Raw genomic sequence first — 19,285 nt, 5'->3', positions numbered from 1 at the left:
AAAACAAGTCCTATAGCGATATAACCTGAAAGGCCACTCAGCAAGGAAGAAGCCAATGCTCCAAAACCGCCATAAAAAAGCCAAACTACGGTTTGCAACTGCACATGGGGACAAAGATCGTGCTTTTTGGAGAAATGTCCTCTGGTCTGATGAAACCAAAATATAACTTTTGCCATAATGACCATCGTTATGTTTGGAGGAAAAAGGGGGATGCTTGCAAGCCGAACACCATCCCAACTGTGAAGCACGGGGGTGGCAACATCATGTTGTGGGGGTGCTTTGAAGTAGGAGGAACTAGTGCACTTAAAAAAAATAGATGGCATCAGGAGGCAGGAAAATGATGTGGATATATTGAAGCAACATCTCAAGACATCAGTCAGGAATTTAAAGCTCGGTCGCAAATGGGTCTTCCAAATGGACAGTGACCTCAGACATACTTCCAAAGTTGGGGCAAAATGGCTTAAGGACAACAAAGTCAAGGTATTGGAGTGGCCATCAAATCCCTGACCTCAAACCTTCAGACAATTTGTGGGCAGAACTGCAAATAAGGAGGCCTAGAAACCTGACTCTGTTACACCAGCTCTGTCAGGAGGAATGGGCCAAAATTCACCCAACTTATTGTGGGAAGCTACCCTAAACGTTTGACCCAAGTTAAACAATTTAAAGGCAATGCTACCAAATACTAATTGAGTGTATGTAAACTTATGACCCACTGGGAATGCGATGAAAGAAATAAAAGCTCAAATAAATCATTCTCTCTCCTATTATTCTGACATTTCACATTCTTAAAATAAAGTGGTGATCCTAACTGACCTAAGAAAGGGAATTTTTACTAGGATTAAATGTCAGGAATTGTGAAAAACTGAGTTGAAATGTATTTGGCTAAGCTGTATGTAAACTTCAGACTTCAACTGGATATAATAGGCGGTGTCAGAGACAAGGCCCAAAAATTGCCAGAGACTTCCAGTCACCCAGATCGTTTTCTCTGCTACCGCGGTATTGGAGCACCAAGTCTAGGACCAAAAGGCTCCTCAACAGCTTCTACCCCCAAGCCATTAGACTGCTAAACAATTCATTTTTTTAAAATTACTTTTTTTTTTTTTTTTTTTTTAATCGCCACCGGACAATTTACATACACCCCCTCACTCCTTCCGTACATTGCTGCTACTCGCTGTTTGTTTGTTACCTATGCATAGTCACTTCGCCCCCACCGACATGTAGAGATTACCTCGACGAGCCTGTGGCCCTGCACACTGACTCTGTACCGGTGCCCCCTGTATATAGCCTCGTTATTGTGTTGCTTTTTATTATACATTTTTATTTTAGCCTACTTGGTAAATATTTTCTTCTTCGTGAACTGCACTGTTGGTTAAGGGCTTGTAAGTAACCATTTCACAGTAAAGTCTACACTTGTTGTATTCGGCGCATGTGACAAATAAAGTTTGATTTGAACTTGCATGACAATAACAGTCTGACAAAATGTCATGACCGCCACAGCCCTAGTTACTGCTATTAAATTCTGTTTTGTTACATCTTGACTTTCAAAACTGGAGTTGTCAATGAGTGATGATAAACAAGGTCAATCAAGTTCAGTGAAAAATGACAAATTGCAAGGACTTTTTCAACAGCTCAGACTATACCTCTCGAACACTGAAGAGATGAAGTAGTCGGGATCAAGCCTTGATGCACACACCTGTCGACAGATTGGGAAGAAAAATTATACAATGGAGTATATGGCATTCATAACAGTCCATAATGTTGTGATCACCAGGAGTAGGTAAGTAGTCTTTACCTGGAGCAGAAAGATGTCTGGATCGATCATGGAGTTGCAGAAGTGAGACTGCACGTAGGTCATAGCCTGTCCTTTGATCTGGAGACCATTTCTTACCCACATGTTACTGTGAATCTCTGACAGGCTCGCCTACGAGAAAACACGAGGAACATAAAATGCTAATTACATACTGTATACAAGGGATGGGCAACTGGCGGCCTTTTGAGAATGTGACTACAGCTAAGCACTTAACACCATAGACCCCTCGGGACTGGACACCTCCCTCTGCAACTGGATCCGGGACTTCCTGATGGTTCGACCCTAGGTGGTGAGGGTAGGCAACACCACCTCCGCCACGCTGACCCTTGACACTGGGGCCACACAGGGGTCTGCTTAGTTCCATTCTGTAGTCCCTGTTCATCCACAAATGGTTGACCACGCGCGACTCCAATACAATCAAGTTAGCTGACGACAGTGTTAGGCCTGATCACCAGCGACAATGAGACAGCTGACAGGACAACAACCTCTCCCTCATACCCTTCCCAGTGGAGCGGGTCGAGAGCTTCAAGTTCCTCAGTGTCCAAATCACTAAGGACTTAACATGGTGGACACACGTCGTGAAGAAGGAGAATGAAAAGATTTTGAATGGGCCCTCAAATTTCTACAGCTGCACCATTGACAGCATCTTGACTGGCTGCGTCACTGCTTGGTATGGCAACTGCACCGCCCTCGATTGCATGGCGCTACAGAGAGTGGTGTGGAAAGCCCAGCACATTTTTCTATCCGCCCCATGGCAAAATGTGTAGAATTGCAGCAAACTTACTTTATAAACACTACATGTTCTCTATGCTCCATGGCAAAATTGCAGGAAATGAAAACGTATTACTTTTTTTAAATGTGATAATGTGTTCTCCGTTGTCAAGAGGGTAGCCGCTAAAATGTTTTGCTCGCAAGGTCGTAGGTGTCCAACAGAATTTCACTTAGGGACCCCAAAAAGCTAGGGCCGACTGACTACATGCATGGTAATGATGGTGGGTATGTGGACTCTCGAGCCACAGATTGTGGCCCCCACTCCCAAAGTTTCCCCATCCCTGCTGAGCACAGTACATCGAACACACTGTCATGACTCTCCTGTGAGGAGCCAAATGATCAGCTCTACAGCGCTCTCTCTCCTTGGTGAGGATCAAAGATAGCCAGAGAGGAGGGGGTTGTGACTTCACCGGATCATAAAATACCTTGCAGAAAATGTATAACAAGATAAACGTGTACACCTTCAGAGTTTAGTGATCAAGTTTGCTACTAAATGTTGTAAAAAAAAATAAAAAGATTAAGTATAAGAATACTTTTGAAAAGATAGAAATTGGATTTTAGCCTTCTAAATGAGATAATGTCTTTTCATATAAACCTGGGCCAAGTCAATAACCACGCCCACGTGAGCACAGGCATGGTTCCATCATGTTGACACAGCCCTTCCGACCAGTGTACTTAAAAGTACTCGTAACTAAAAGTAGAAGACCAGACAGCGTAGAGGGGTGGCTACGCGGCTAGAAATGGTTCAAATGTACAAGACCAGAAAATTGTAAGACCCTCTGAAACTCTCGACGAGTGACAAAGGTGAAGACTAGATTAAAACATGCAGTCTGCAGCTCTGCATGTATGGTAGTCTAGGAAAATTGACCAAGAAGAGGGACGGACAAATTCCTCTCACCATCATAGGTACCTATTCTAATGAACATTGGGAAATACAGATCCCTCTGAATACATCCACAGGTACACCTCCAATTGACTCAAATTATGTCAATTAGCCTATCAGAAGCTTCAAAAGCCATGACATCATTTTCTGGAATTTTCCAAGCTGTTTAAAGGCAGTCAACTTAGTGCATGTAAACCTTCTGACCCACTGGAATTGTGATAATGAATTAAGTGAAATAATCTGTATGTAAACAATTGTTGGAAAAAAATGACTTGTAACGCCAGGGTAGTGGGTTCATCCCCGGGACCACCCATACGTAGAAGTAATGTCCTAACCGACTTGCCAAAACTATAGTCTGTTAACAAGAAATTTGTGGAGTGGTTGAAAAACGAGTTAAATGACTCCAACCTAAGTGTATGTAAAACTTCAACTGTATATGCATTGCAATTATTTTTGTATGAGCGGTCGTTCATGTGCAGAGTATTCATATTCCCATGAGCATAGCTTCCACATGTATGTACGATAAGTCCACGCTCTTTGTTTCTCCCGCTCATAATCTTTCCCCACCCCCTTTCCACTGTGTAACAAGCAGTCATATCGAGTTAGTCCACTAGGAACTTTTCATACGCATTATGTTAGTAATCAATATAACCTATACCTTGTATGTATGTTTATGCAATTCTGTGATTGTTAAGTTAGTAAATAAATTAAGACAATTTGTGTATCGCTGATTCATCACTTAGGCAAAGGTTTGTGTAGATATCCAAGGATTATGCGACGTTCAGAGACTGATATGATGAAATGATTAATTGATGACTGGTATGATATCAATATATTCTTGAGCTAATTCAGGAAACGGTAACTGATTAAATAAACTTTGCCCGTGGAGCCCCAAATGACTAATTAATGGTTTCATGATTGATTTGAGTAATAATTAAACGTAGGAGGTAATTATTCAATGAATAGCAGTCATCACATAAATGGTAGTCACATCACAACAACACATTAAGGTAATCTCCAGAGTAGTCACACAGGAACCCTTTAAATAGCCAGTCAACTTCTCCTTATCATATTTATAAGACACTAACAACTGTTCGGGTACGAGTCAGCCTTTCCTTTTCAGACATTGTGTGACGTTATTCATCACACAACCTGTTCTGATATTTGAGCCATTGTCAAGATATTTGCAAAGAAATGTGTAAAGGCCTGTACCAGTGCAATACCTGAATCTGGAGTGGATGGACCATAATCTTCATGAGCATCTCTTGGTGTGGGAGGAGACTGTCCAGGTCAAGCCCCTGGCACTTCACTGCCTAGGAGACAATAGACAGTCAACTCACTACAAAGAGGGCTTAAAGCACCAGAAACAGAACTTAAAGGGTTGTAGATCTGCCACACCTTGCTTAGGAACATGGCGTAGTAACGGTGCAGTGGCAGGTGAAAGGTCACTTGATTTGGAGCAGGCTACAGAGAAACAGAGACAAGATAAACACTAAAGGAAAATGTTGATTTACAAATGCATCCTGACTGTTGTGAATATTTGCTGAGTTACCTCATCCACAAAGCCAATGGCATCAAACCAGATCTGCAGAGTCTCCAAGCAGTAACGCACCACCGTCTTGGTGTATTCCTGTGTCTCCTGCAAATAAACAATTATTCATAGTGTAATCATTTTCCTAACGGTTTCCGTGCATAATACTGGAACGTCAAATAGCTACAACTTGATCCACACTGATAAAAAATATATTTAATAATTAAACAAGGGTTATTGGACTCACTTTGACTTTGCAGTGTGTGAGGAGACCCCACATTGGTTGTGCGCAGGCCTCCAACTCTGCTGCAAAAGCTGCATAGTACGTCTGGGACTCGAACTCCACGTGCTCACTCAACTCCCGCTTATTTAAGTTCATACCTACAGGACCAGAGGAGTGCTTTCATGGTTAGTCATCACGTAACACGGAGCATTATTACAGTGGTTTCATTCACTAAGTCATCACGAAACATGAAGCATTATTAGTGGTCTCGTTCACTAAGTCATCACGAAACATGAAGCATTATTAGTGGTCTCGTTCACTGAAGGGACACAAAGGACAAAAAGGCAGGTGAAACTGTCAAACATCTTCGTTGACACCCAGATAATTCTGTAAGAATGTCCTTAAGGGAAGAGCAGTCTACACACATAAAATAACAGAGGCACTCTGCTCTATGCACCTTTCCTTGGTAAGCGGATACTCCAGTCCACAGTATCTGAGGCTAGGGGTTATTTTTAGGGTTTTGGTGGACACATGGCAGGAGTGCTGCACAGACTATAATACTAATAGAGACATGCACCATTATTCTCGTTTGGTCAGGCAGTGGAAAAGTTCAGTTGGATGTGACATAACATCCGTTTTAAATCTAAATCAGATGTTATTGGTCACATGCGCCAAATACAAGATGCGTAGACATTAAATGGTTACTTAGCTACAGAAAATAGGGAACAACTAAAAAGCAGTGACTAACCAATGGAAGAGAATCTCAAGAGGGATAACATTGCATTATATGACTAAGCAGATATTAACAGAGACAGGTGATATCTATGCGAGTCATATACTAACGAATACACTACAAATCACACCAGCTACTCTACCTGGGAGAATGACTGAGGAAAAACACTGAATCATCACCACTGCTATTCGTATTCTTAAATACACAAGGAATTACCTTGAAAGAAGGACACAAAGCTCATCCACAGCATGAGCAGTGAGTGGTCCTCCAGGAATTTCTTTGCTACACTTTGGTGTGAGAGAATATTAATAAAATCGCTAACTAAAGGCCAGTAAGTGTTGTTCTTCAGCAGAGGCTCGCTGCAGTTGACCACAACATGGCGGCTGTTCTCTTCATCTGAAAATAAGGAGAAGAGGGAGAGGACACTAGGCTCAGTAGTGTGAGAAGCACACTAGATTCATGAATGAAACAACCCAATCATCAGTATGGCCATTCAAACATAGCTCACCTTGAAGTTCACTTTTGATAAGGCAACTCTCCATCATGTAGAGGAGGACAGTGACCATGATGTCTAGGAGTTGACACTCCTCGGTGACGTGACGTGCTAGCTCCTCATTGCTGAACAGCTGTACACTGATATGTACGATGCGGTTGGACATGGTATCTGACTCCTGGCTTTTCATCAGTGTCTTCATAATGAATGCATAATGTTGAACAAATGTTTTCGTGAAGGTGATCTACAAAAGGATGATAAGCAGGTTATCTTATGCATTTGCTGTTGTAACAGCTTCTCTAGGCAAGAATGCAGCAGTGCCAATACACCATAAAGCGCAGGAATGAGAAAATCTATGCACTACACTTAACCTATTTAAACATACCTTGTAGTCTTGATCTGGCAGCATGTTCAGTAGAAAAGTAACCATCTTCTGAGGAAACTCATACTTTATTGTCCAAAACAGCAACTCCTCCAGAAAACATTTGTGTTTCAGAGAGTCCATAATGGATGGATCTACGAAAATAACACAATTGACTGGTCTCATGGTAATGCTGACTTTCACATGAAATACCTGTGCATTATTCATCATTACATAACCTGCATAACATTCTATGTGAATTACCTTTGGCAGTGCTACTAAGTTTAACTCTCTTTCTCTGTCCAACCGATTGCCCCCCATCTTGATCCTCCTTTAAAAAGACAATAGGAAGTAATATAACTATATATATTTCAATACTGAGAAGCGAGACTAACTATTCTGATACCGTATTCACATACCTCTTTATTGGACTCATCAGGGCTGGCTGGTGCTTCAGCTCCTAAGGAAAACAGAGCAGAGGCAGCAAGCAGCTATTAGCTGATTATTCCCTTGTTTAATGAGTTATTGAGAAACATTACTTACATTAGGTTTCCATAATAAATAAATAAAATTTTATTTTTTACTTATTTTGAGCTCCAACTCCTAAAGAGGGGATGAGGTCTTACCCAGTAAACCCAGCACCCCTGCGCCAGCCCCTGCCTCAGCCCCGCGAGTTGGCTCTGCAGCCCCAGACTGGGCCTTCTCCTCCACAGACACCAGGCCTGAGTTCTTCAGCGCTGACAGGTACTTCTCGTAGTTCTTTTTTGCATATACATTGTCCTCTTGACCTACAGGGCATATTTACACATGGCATATTTATTAAAATAATTAGACATTCATTGGCATCACACCAATGCCATACGTGAAGTATTATTAGCCCAACTTCAGTATAGAGCTCTGCATTACTGAGTAACTATCCTTTTGATAATTTTCCCCACACATGGTCAGAATAACATTCAACCAAAGGCTGAATGAGAGAGTGGAAACAGACATATTTACCCATGCTCAGGTCCTTGAATATTTGCTGATTCGTTAGGATCTTTGTCAGTACAGTTCTCATTGCCCCACCCATCTTCGTAAGTTCTTCTAAGAAGGAGATCTGGGGTTCCAGCTGCTGTAAGACCTTCTGTAGGTCCCTCTCAGTTGATGTGTCTGAGTGCAAGTTAAGATAAAAAGTTATGAAGTGTGTCAGATAGGCTCATGAAAACAAGCAGAATTACCTACATAAGAAAAAGTTGTAAAAGAACACGATTTCTTGCCTAGTTACATTTAAATGGAGTATTCTGTAGACAGAGACGTGCTGTTTTCCTCACCTGGTTCAGTGTATCCATCCCTTAGGTACTGTATGACACAGATGATGAAGCAAGGTAGGACCATCTCTGACATCAGTAGTAAGTCTCTGGGGACTGAGGGGACATTCTCCCCCGGTTCTTAACCGATGCCGATTGCAAAATCTGAGAAAGACCACCACACATATCTTGATTTTAGAAGTACCCAAAATAAATTTAAGTATTTGGGAACAATTACTCAGCAACACTAGCAGTATATTTTATCTTCCTTTGAAAGTGCAAAATGTGCATTTTAATATAGGCTACTAGTATATCTGGCTGCCTTGAACAAACTGTTATGCCATCAAACGAAATAACAGCAGAAAAGTAAACTCAGAAATGTTGAGGAGTAAGGATCAAAGAAGAAATGACATGTCACATGAAGTGATTAAATTATTCTGCTTGGAAAATGTGTCATTATCCTAGAACCCTTGTATCAGTTAAGTTCAATAGTACAGTATTTACATTACAGGAATATAAAATCTAACTGCGGGAGTTATCTACAACAGGAAAAACAGCTGTCTGGTTCAGAGCGATTGATCAAAGCGGTGTGCACTTGACAAGATTGCTGGGTCGATCCTCTGATGTTCTGTTAGTTATCCAAATTACTATAACTAGTGCCCCATAAAGACAGCACTTTTTCTTACGTTGTGTAGCTAAATCTAATAGTGAATGCTTTATCAAGTGCAACAATGGCATGCTCAGTGACAACATTTTTATTTTATGTATTTTATTAACCTTTATTTAACTCGGCAAGTCAGTTAAGAACAAATTCTTAATTTCAATGACAGCCTAGGAACAGTGGGTTTAAGTGCCTGTTCAGGGGCAGAACGACAGATTTGTACCTGGTCAGCTCGGGGATTTGAACTTGCAACCTTTCTGTTACTAGTCCAACGCTCTAACCACTAGGCTACCCTGCCGTACCCTACCGCCACATACATGTCAGTACAATTATAAAAAGACAGGGACCTTTCAAACCCGCGCTGTTACATATTTTACAAATTGACACTCCCACGTAGAACTTTGCTAGCTAGCCGTTAGCCCACAAGCTGGCCATCATCATCATTAACAGCCTAGCCAGTTAGCCAACGTAGCTGGCTCACCTTACCACATTATTAAAAATGTGGAGAGAGAGGGGGGGGGGGTAATGTCAGCTGCAGTGAAATAATGCCACGTATTAAGCCTCGTCAATTAATTAGAAATGGTTACTTACAATCCAGTTAGCTATCAGCCAGCAAACGCTCCTAAAGACTTACCCAGTCTCTCGCATGACATTACTGTCTCCACAGTCACAGGCCCCACCAGCCTGGCTCCTGAACATGTTGAAATCATGCCCTGTGTGATCGCCGTTATTAAAACATTCTGCACAAAGTGACATGCAAGGAGATATGCCACAGGTCCGACAGCGGTATGCCACAAAATTGGCTGTCCAAACCAAGCCACATAAAGTAGCGTTGTCATAGGACCGGACCGTTTTGCAGAACTCTTCGAAACCTTCTCCTCCTGCTATTAGACATTTACACCAGTCAAGGGCTTCTGTGTCTGCCGCTGGCTTTTCTGGATTAAGAACAGAATCAAGTAGCTCTTGAAGTTGTCGGACACCAGAGCTGTTATCAGTCCAATTAAGATCTGCCTTTAAATGGGCAGCAGTAGATTTCTTGTCCCGGCGTACCAGCGACGCCGCCATAATTCACTGCTTGTTTTCCACAAATTTATTTTTGTTGTCTTGTTGGTACGTTCTCGTGATTTCTCGCGATACATTTCGATAATACCATTGTGTTGAGTTGTATTCAGCGTCCTATAGTGTTCAGTTTAGTTCCACATGAGTCAATCACCCACATTGGTTTGCGACTTCATTGCCAATCAGCACCAAGTTTGGCAAGTGACTAACTGTGTCATAGTCTCGGCTACTGCTGTCCCGTATGCAGCTGATTAACCGTGACAATGTCAGAACCCACGATTACAGTAATCCTACAAGAGAAGATTCCAGTGCTTCCAATAACAATACACTCTTTATGGTGGCACTAACTAGTGGACTAAGTATAGAATACGAAAATGTCATGCATATTTTGTATTGCAAGAACTCGATGTTCATAGTGGTCATTTTTCGTAGCGTCCGTTTCACTTCGGATTGTTTTCTTTGAGACCCCACTAATGCGGAAGTGTTACTCTGTCTCTGTACATGCTCCCCGTAGCTCTGACGATGGGTGTGCTGTGAGTTGCAGCTTTTGTTGCTAAAAGCCTAGCTCAAACTTGGTCAACAGAAGGTATAAAATAAAACCCATGGGATTCCATTTACAGGCAGCAGCAACCGAGTGCAGACGAGATTTTAGCTTGTTCCGAGTAACCTTAACCCCGCTCAAATGTACTTAAATGTAACAAAACGTGGCTTATAGTAAACACAATAGGGAACAAGGCTCAGTAGAAAAAAAATGTGCGAAATTGCATAGGATTTTTCTTTCTATTCTGTTTATATGGACTTGACGTTTGTCAATCAATGCCAGGGGGATACGAAACCTGTTGAAGAGAGTGACTTTTTGTTTTTGTTTTGTAAGAACTGCAACGCATATCTTGTATTCGTTCAAGAAACACATTCATGCAAAGAGGACTTCTTTTTTTTAATCAGTGGGGCAGTGACATTATTTTGGCCCACGGGACTAATCATTGAGCTGGGGTTGCAATTTTAGCACACAATTTCAAAGGGAAATGTTTGTTTACTCAAGTGGACACCAATGGTCATTGGCTAGTAGTGGGCATCAACCACATGGACAGATTATTTGTGTTTTTTAATGTATACTGTTCTAGTCCTCAAAATTCTTAAGTCTTCTGAGAAAATATCCATCCAGTCAGATTATAGTTGGTGGAGATTTTAATATGGTTTATTCTAATCAGACTGATAGATTGCCCCATAGGCCTAACGTTGGTGTGAACAAGTTGGTGAACTTCTGCCAAAGCCTGGACTTAATTGACATATGGAGAGTTAAAACCCCTGCAGAGAAACAATACACATGGAGTAATAGAGATCGTTCACTACATTCAAGAACTGATTATCTATATATTATATATACAGTGGGGCAAAAAAGTATTTAGTCAGCCATCAATTGTGCAAGTTCTCCCACTTAAAAAGATGAGAGAATACTTATTACTTATTTTCCACCATAATTTGCAAATAAATTCATAAAAAATCCTACAATGTGATTTTCTGGATTTTTTTTCCTCATTTTGTCTGTCATAGTTGAAATGTACCTATGATGAAAATTACAGGCCTCGTCTTTTTAAGTGGGAGAACTTGCACAATTTGTGGCTGATTAAATACCTTTTTGCCCCACTGTATATATATTATATTTGTAATAATGACAATTACAACAATACTGAATGAACAATGAACTATTTGGTCCAAATAAATAATGAAACATGTTCAATTTGGTTTAAATAATGCAAAAACACAGTGTTGGAGAAGAAAGTAAAAGTGCAATATGTGCCATGTAAAAAAGCTAATGATTAAGTTCATTGCTCAGAACATATGGGGTGGCAGGTAGCCTGGTGGTTGGAGCGGTTACAAGATGACAAGGTAAAAAATCTGCCTTGTTCAGGGCAGAACAACAGTTAACCCCCTGTTCCTAGGCTGTCATTGAAAATGACAAGTTATTAGCTGGTTGTTCAAAATTATGAGGCTATAAAGAAGGAAGAACTAAAGCCTATTATACCTAAACCACACAAGGATCTCTTAAATATTGATAATTGCCGCCCAATCACACTCCTAAATAACGACTACAAAATTATAGCCTTAATCTTTGCAAAAAGTCTTGCTTGAAGGATCTGCTTGATGAATGTCAATCAGGGTTTATGAACGGGCGCCATATATCTAATAACCTGAGGCTGGTGTTAGACTTGGTTGAGTATTGTGATCTATTGGATGACTTCCCTGTTATCTTATTTTGGGGATTTTCAGAAAGAATTTGATACTGTAAGTCACAATTTTATCTTTGGTTGTCTTAAGCATTTGAAGTTGGGTCATTTTTTTGTTGATGCTATTAGATGCTATTAGAACTCTGTAGAATGGTGGCAATAGCTTTATCAAACTTTATCAAACTCTGTCCTCAAGGATTAACATTTACAAAGGAGTATGACAAGGTTGTCCAATCTCACCTTTAAAAAAAATGTGTTAGTATCTCAAATCTTGTGCTCATTAGTTTATCAAAGTCAATTTGAAGGCATTACATTCCAGGCCAGAGAGATCAAGATATCCCAACTGGCAGATGACACCTCACATTTTTTGACAAATGTGTCACAAGCTAGATTAGCATTGGATATTGTGAAGCAGTTCTCCAAAATCTCAGGTTTTGTATTAAATCTTTCCAAATGTGAGATGTTTGTTCTGAAAGGAGCTGTCAACCCAGCAGATTGTAAACATCTCTGAAAAATATACTGTAACCGGCCTCGGTGTAAAGATCACCAAAATTCTTAAGGCTGTGAATGATTTTAATTTGAACTCTAACTGAATCTGTCCCCCCAAAAAATGATCTTCATGGTTAGGGAGGGATTTAAGTCTTCAAAGCTGAGGGGCTATTTCGTGCATCCTATCTTTTTTCAGCTATTGATATTCCCAAATACACTTGCTGTACCTTAGATAGGCTATTGTACAACTTCATATGGAAAAACAAGCCCCATAAGATAAAAAGAGAATATCACCAACAGGGTTTGGGATGGCGGTCAAAATGTCTTAGACTTCAGTAAAAGGTACTTAAAAAATCCCCATATTTTCTGGAATATTATACCTCATTTTGTTTTTCAGAAGCTCGGAGGGCTTAATATTTTGCTACAATGTCCCTATATTGTTGGTAAACTTCCTGTGAAATTGGCGGCTTTTCACAAGCAGGCTTTAATGTGCTGGGCTTTGCTGTATAACCACAACTTTTCACCTCAAATGTTTTATATGGAATAATGGTTTGATATTACATATTAACAAGATGTGATTTTACTGTAACTGGTTCTCAAAAAACATGGTTCTTGTCAGCCAATTAGTTAGTATTAGTGGGAATCTATTTACACAGAGAGAATTTATGAAAATATACCATTTTGAGGTTTCAAGCAAGGAATGACACTATTATAAAAGCTATACCTAGTAGGATAATATCTTTACTTCAGAATAATGCATATTTTGGAATATCTCGTATTGTAAGTGATATCCAGGTGAATGGCATAAGTTTACTAGGTAAGAAATTCAAGAATCGTTTATTAAGGGATATTTTCTACAGGAAGTCTTTTCCCTCTTCTATATTTTGTTGAGCTTCATCTTTTGATCTAAACTGGCGCTGTGCTTGGCTCACTCCACACAAATTCATGGTTACCAATAAAGTAAAGAAGATCTTCTTTAAGATTATCCATAGAATCTATCTGTGTAATAGCTTGATTTCTAAATATATACCTGATGTTACCAGTGAATTCAGTTTTTGTGAACTAGAAATTAAATCTATTTAACACTTCTGTCATTGTTTACAAGGTGAAGTGTTCTGGACTGATGTAAAAATATATATTGGCAACAAATTGCATACAACCAGTGAAATATCCATTTTTGAGATATTATTTAACTACACTGATTCCACAATTGAACGTGAGTATGTCATAAATCTCTATTTTATTATTAACATTTTTCATACACAAATCAAGGGTTATCGACATTGAGTGTCTGTAGTTAGCTGCCTAGCAGTTCAACGTTTGCTATCCAGCCAATATGAAACAGTTAGAAAGTTTCCTTTGAACAACCCGATCAAGTCAACTGGGAATTCGGAGGGGGGGGGGGGTGAGCTCAGACTTGGAATTCCAAGTCGGAAACTCGGACATATTTCTGGAGCTCCGACTCGTTTTTTCTCATTCTCATGCCGCGTTGTAAACAACTGAACTGGGCAAATATCCTGCTTCCAAATCCAGTCCGTTCAAAACATCGAGCTCCGACTGAGTCATTTTTATTTGAATGATCATCCAACTCGGGCCTCTATAGAGCTCCCATTTCTGACCTGATGTCATGATTTCACCTCATATTTTTCAGAGTTCCCAGTTGTTTTGAACGCAGCACCAGTTGTATTGAAAGCACCATGAATCTACATACATCTCCCACATGAGATTGCATTTTAACCCATTTTTACATCTATATTTATATATAAACCAAATCAAATCAAATGTATTTATATAGCCCTTCGTACATCAGCTGATATCTCAAAGTGCTGTACAGAAACCCAGCCTAAAACCCCAAACAGCAAGCAATGCAGGTGTAGATTTGATTTGATATATAAACCCTGGATTGCTGATGCTATGTATTGGCCAACGACAGGCTTTGAAGCCACCGGTTGGTCATATTGGCACTCCTAAGCAGTCCTCCATAGGAATGATTGGACATTAAAAAAGGTCATGACAGGCCTGACGGAAACAGCAAATTTGGTATGCAATGGTATGTCAACTTTCCAAATGTCGACAAAACAAAATATGCTAGACAAGGTGGGATCTTTTTGTCAGTAAAATTACTTGTGAGAAATGGTGATGGAAACCCATTTTTCATGTGCAAATATTGATATAATAAACATATCGAAGTAAACTTGGAGTCACGCAATGTTATGTTGTGTGGTCCTCCCGCTATGAATCGGGAAAGCATGCAGTTTATTAGGCTACAGATAAACTTAAGTTCTAAACTTCACAAGGTGGTGGAAGTGCATGCGATTGATGCTCCTTTCCAATAAATATAGAGGTTCTTATTCTGCAGACGTGATGATCGATGCTTGGCTACTGGTGGAAAAATAAAAATGACCTTGCTCTTTTGTCCATAATAATCTCATGTAGGCTATCCTACCTGCACTGTATCTGCAAGTTGTTGACAGAGCGCACTTGCCAAGACCACATTCGCTATAACGCAAAAACATGTTGGGGAACAAAACCATCAGTAGAGTTAAATGCGATGGAAATCCATTTAACTTGTATGCTTTATTTCTGTACATTGGAATTTAACGGCAAAAGTTATTTATGTGCCCTACTCATCATGCACAGCCTTTTCCCTGCAACAGGTCAATTTGATGGAAACATCTCTGGTGGGAAAATGGGCATATTGTTTTTAAAGGTCCCGCGCCTGATTCCCAAGAAAAAAATGCTTTTAAATGACCAAAACATAACCCTTAATATTTTTATGCAATTAAAATTCTCAGAATTTAAGAAATCTAACTATCAGGAAGCCTAAAAGAACAGGCTGAGTGGGTGGGAAACTTATATTCAGGAGCTTGCCTTGACTGACAGCTCTTTGAAACACCCTTGTGGTCATTGCCAGGTAACAAGGTAAACAATGGGCCACATATACCGTGCCTAAATAGTATGCCTCACCTCATTTTCTCTGCAAAATGCTCCTCATGGTCAACAGAGATTATCATAGACTGTTGGATATGGCTGCCTCGCTTCTAGTCCTTAGGAAACGTTGCACAAGCATTTCGCAACATTCGCAATAACATCTGCTAACCATGTGTATGTGACCAATCAAATTTGATATCAAACAGCAGCAATACACAATTGCACTCATCTCCTGTCCGAATGCTTGAAGAAAAAAACAATACCAAAGTTTTAAAAAATCTATATCATATCAAGTAAAAGTGAATTACTTAGGCTTTAGGAAATGCAACCAACTACAGAGATTGATGGGGAGCGGGAGAGGAGGCGTACCCATTTACCCTGCTTCAAACAAGCTAACCCCAGTCACCCGCTTAGCTTCAGTCACCGCCAAGATTGAAGCGGGAGACAAATCCAGCTACGGCCTCCTTGTCAGGCCTTACACAAGAAAGACAGGGGTCCTGGGATGGACAGCTGGCACAGCTTCCCCACATACGGCTCTGGATCAAGGCTGACCCCACTGGACAGACATTTAAAACATTTAAAATGGGTAGTGAATTTAACTTCCTTTTATTTACTGTTCTGAGTTATGATGCTATCACATTTGTTGATGTGGTGATCTACTTATTCTACAATGTTTTTTAAGAACTCAATTCAAAATATCCAATATTTGGTCATGCACCGTTTTGTGAAACTCCCCAATGTTTAATTGAAAATTGTGTGCCCGAAATGAATAACTATGACCTACATACAGTATGTTGGGTCTGTCTTTACATCATATCCCCCCCCCCCTTCTTCTTTAACTTGGGAAAGCTGATTTTGTATCGCAACATTTCTGCTGCAGTGGTTGCCTGGGAAGTTGTGCAGACAGTAATGTTACATTTCCTAAATTGTCTATCATTAATTATTTATTGGCGGGAACTGGAATACGCTGTCGTACACTTCGAACTGGGACATTTTCAGCTTCCAGTAATTGTGTACAGATCCTTGAGACAGAAGGTTGTGCATTATCATGCCGAAACAGTTGATGGCGGCGGATGAATGGCACGGCACGACAATGGGCCTCAGGATCGCGTCATGGTATCGATAAAATGCACCTATGTTCGTTGTCCATAGCTTATGCCTGCCCATACCAAAACTCCACCACCACCATGGGCAGTCTGTTCACAACATTGACATCAAAAACCTCTTGCCCACATGACACGTCTGCGGTTGTGAGTCTGTTTAGACATACTGCCAAATTCTCTAAAAGGTCAGAGGCGGCGGCTTATGGTAGAGAATGCCAATTGCACACTCCCTCAACTTGAGTTACAAATGTGGCATTATGTTCTGTGACAACTGCACATTTTAGGGATCTTATATTGTCCCCCAGCACAAGGTGCACCTGTGTAATCAGCTTCTTGATATGCCACACCTGTCAGGTGGATGGATTGTCTTGGCAAAGAAGAAATGTTCACTAACAGGGATGTAAACAAATTTGCAAAGCTTTTTGTGTGTATGGAACATTTCTAGTATCTTATTTCAGTTCATGATTAATGGGACCAACACTTTATATTTTTGTTCGGTGTAGTTAAGTTTAAGACGCTACCATTGGTGTATAAAATGTCCAGCTTTACGTGACATTGCATAAAGCCAGAAGTAATGCCTGCCTCCTGAATCTAAGCATTTTACATTACATTTTAGTAGACAATCTTATCCAGAGCAATTTACAGGAGCAATTAGGGTTAAGTGCCTTGCACAAACAGATTTCACCTAGTCTGCTCAGGGATTCAAACCAGCAACCTTTTGGTTACTGGCCCAATGCTCTTAACCAGAGGGAGGGACCAGTAACTTTATGATCAACTATGTCAATGTACCAGCGTGTCATTTTTCATACCTGGGTCAACCTACTATGAACTTGTTTCATCAAAATAACAAGCAATTTGATGAAAAACATGATTTTCACAGTTTGGCACCATTTAATGCAGAGTTTTGAATATTCACATGAAAATCTGTCACCAATTGGATGGGAATTTAGCTATTCCTCACTTTTTGGTCTTATTTCTGTGGACAGATTTTGGGTTGAGAAAAAACTCTCGCTCGCTTTCTTTTGTCTACACACATGCAAGAGGCATTTCAATCGATATGAATTGTGTATTTAATCTTTCTGAATTAATTTATTTTGTAGAACCACCTGTGTTCTGTTAACCCAGAACTAAAATCTCACGTAATTTGGTCAGCTACGTGATTATCCTGTGTTAGAGATCCATGGTTGCACACACGCAAATAACTTTAATCATCGCCTTCGTCCCTGATATGTCCATATAACCAGTGAAGAAAACCCCCAAAACCAAACTAAATGCGGCACAGATTGCACACATCCCGTTAAATCCTGGCAGATTATCAGTCTTCACACAATCTGCCAACGTGAGATTAAACAACCTGCAACTGGACAGACATTAAAAATACACTTTTTTCCCAATTGCGGACAAAGAAAGTAAGACCCAGGTTAGTAGAAAAATAAACAGTGCATTCAGAAAGTATTTAGGCCCCTTGACTTTTTCCACATTATCCTTATTCTAAAATGTATTCAATTTTTTTTTAAACACACACACACACACACCCTGTAATGACAAAGCAAAAACAGGTAGACATTTTTTGCAAATCTATACAAAATAATAAACAGAAATATCTTATTTACTTAGTATTCAGATTCTTTGCTATGATACTCGAAATTTAGCTCAGGTACACACTATTTCCATTGATCATTCTTGAGAAGTTTCTACAACTTGATTGGAATCCACCTGTGGTCAATTCAATTGAAAGGCACACACCTGTCTATATACCGTAAGGTCTCACAGTTGACAGTGCATGTCTGAGCAAAAACCAAGCCATGAGGTCGAAGGAATTGTCCGTAGACAGGATTGTGACGAGACACAGATCTAGGGAAGGGTACCAAAAAATGTCTGCAGCATTGAAGGTTCCTAAGAACAGTGGCCTCCATCATTCTTAAATGGAAGACGTTTGGAACCACCAAGGTTCTTCCTAGAGCTGGCCGCCCGGCCAAACTGAGCAATCGGGGGAGAAGGGCCTTGGTCAGGAAAGTGACCAAGAACCCGATGGTCACCCTGACAGAGCTCATCTGTGGAAATGGGAGAACCTTCCAGATGGACAACCATCTAGGCAGCACTTCACTAATCAGGCCTTTATGGTAGTAGAGTGGCCAGACGGAAGCCACTCCTCAAGACAGCCTGCTTGGGTTTGCCAAAAGGCACCCAAAGGACCATGAGAAACAAGAGTCTATGTATGGTCTGATGAAACCAAAATTGAATTATTTGGCCTGAATGCCAAGCGTCATATCTGGAGAAAACCTGGCACCGTCCCTACGAGGAAGCATGCTAGTGGCAGTATCATGCTGCGGGGTTGTTTTTCAGCGGCAGCGACTGGGAGACTAGTCAGGATTGAGGGAAAGATGAACGGCACAAAGTACAGAGATCTTTGATGAAATCTTGCTCGAGCGCTCAGGACCTCAGACTGGGGTTTAGGTTCACCTTCCAACAGGACAACAACCCTAAGCATACAGCCAAGACAACGCAGGAGTGGCTTCGGGATTCTCTGAATATCCTTGAGTGGCCTAGCCAGAGCCTTGAACCTGATCGAACATCTCTGGAGAGACCTGAAAATAGCTCTGCAGCGTCACTCCCCATCCAACTTGACAGAGGTTGAGAGGATCTGCAGAGAAGAATGGGAGTAACTCCCCAAATCCAGGTGTGCTGATATTGTTGCATCATAACCAAGACTCAAGGCT

General features: G+C 40.6%; 1 protein-coding gene across 1 annotated transcript in view; it reads right to left on the bottom strand.

Annotated features, from left to right (window-relative positions):
• Window positions 1-10,216, bottom strand: part of ubr3 (ubiquitin protein ligase E3 component n-recognin 3) — a 45,455-nt gene extending 35,239 nt beyond the window's left edge. Inside the window, 16 exon segments of the mRNA XM_046362911.1 lie at window positions 1,641-1,693; window positions 1,793-1,921; window positions 4,688-4,777; window positions 4,863-4,928; window positions 5,017-5,103; window positions 5,243-5,376; window positions 6,168-6,347; window positions 6,460-6,688; window positions 6,830-6,960; window positions 7,070-7,136; window positions 7,225-7,265; window positions 7,432-7,593; window positions 7,805-7,957; window positions 8,119-8,230; window positions 8,232-8,259; window positions 9,390-10,216. Coding sequence (XP_046218867.1) covers window positions 1,641-1,693; window positions 1,793-1,921; window positions 4,688-4,777; window positions 4,863-4,928; window positions 5,017-5,103; window positions 5,243-5,376; window positions 6,168-6,347; window positions 6,460-6,688; window positions 6,830-6,960; window positions 7,070-7,136; window positions 7,225-7,265; window positions 7,432-7,593; window positions 7,805-7,957; window positions 8,119-8,230; window positions 8,232-8,259; window positions 9,390-9,820 — 2,093 coding nt within the window. The 5' untranslated portion in view covers window positions 9,821-10,216.
• Between the last annotated feature and the right edge of the window lie 9,069 nt (window positions 10,217-19,285).

Source organism: Oncorhynchus gorbuscha, linkage group LG09 (genome assembly GCF_021184085.1).
Source record: "Oncorhynchus gorbuscha isolate QuinsamMale2020 ecotype Even-year linkage group LG09, OgorEven_v1.0, whole genome shotgun sequence".
Classification (NCBI taxonomy): domain Eukaryota; kingdom Metazoa; phylum Chordata; class Actinopteri; order Salmoniformes; family Salmonidae; genus Oncorhynchus; species Oncorhynchus gorbuscha.
Note: the sequence above shows the minus strand (reverse complement) of the source record. Positions and strands in the feature narration are given on the sequence as shown.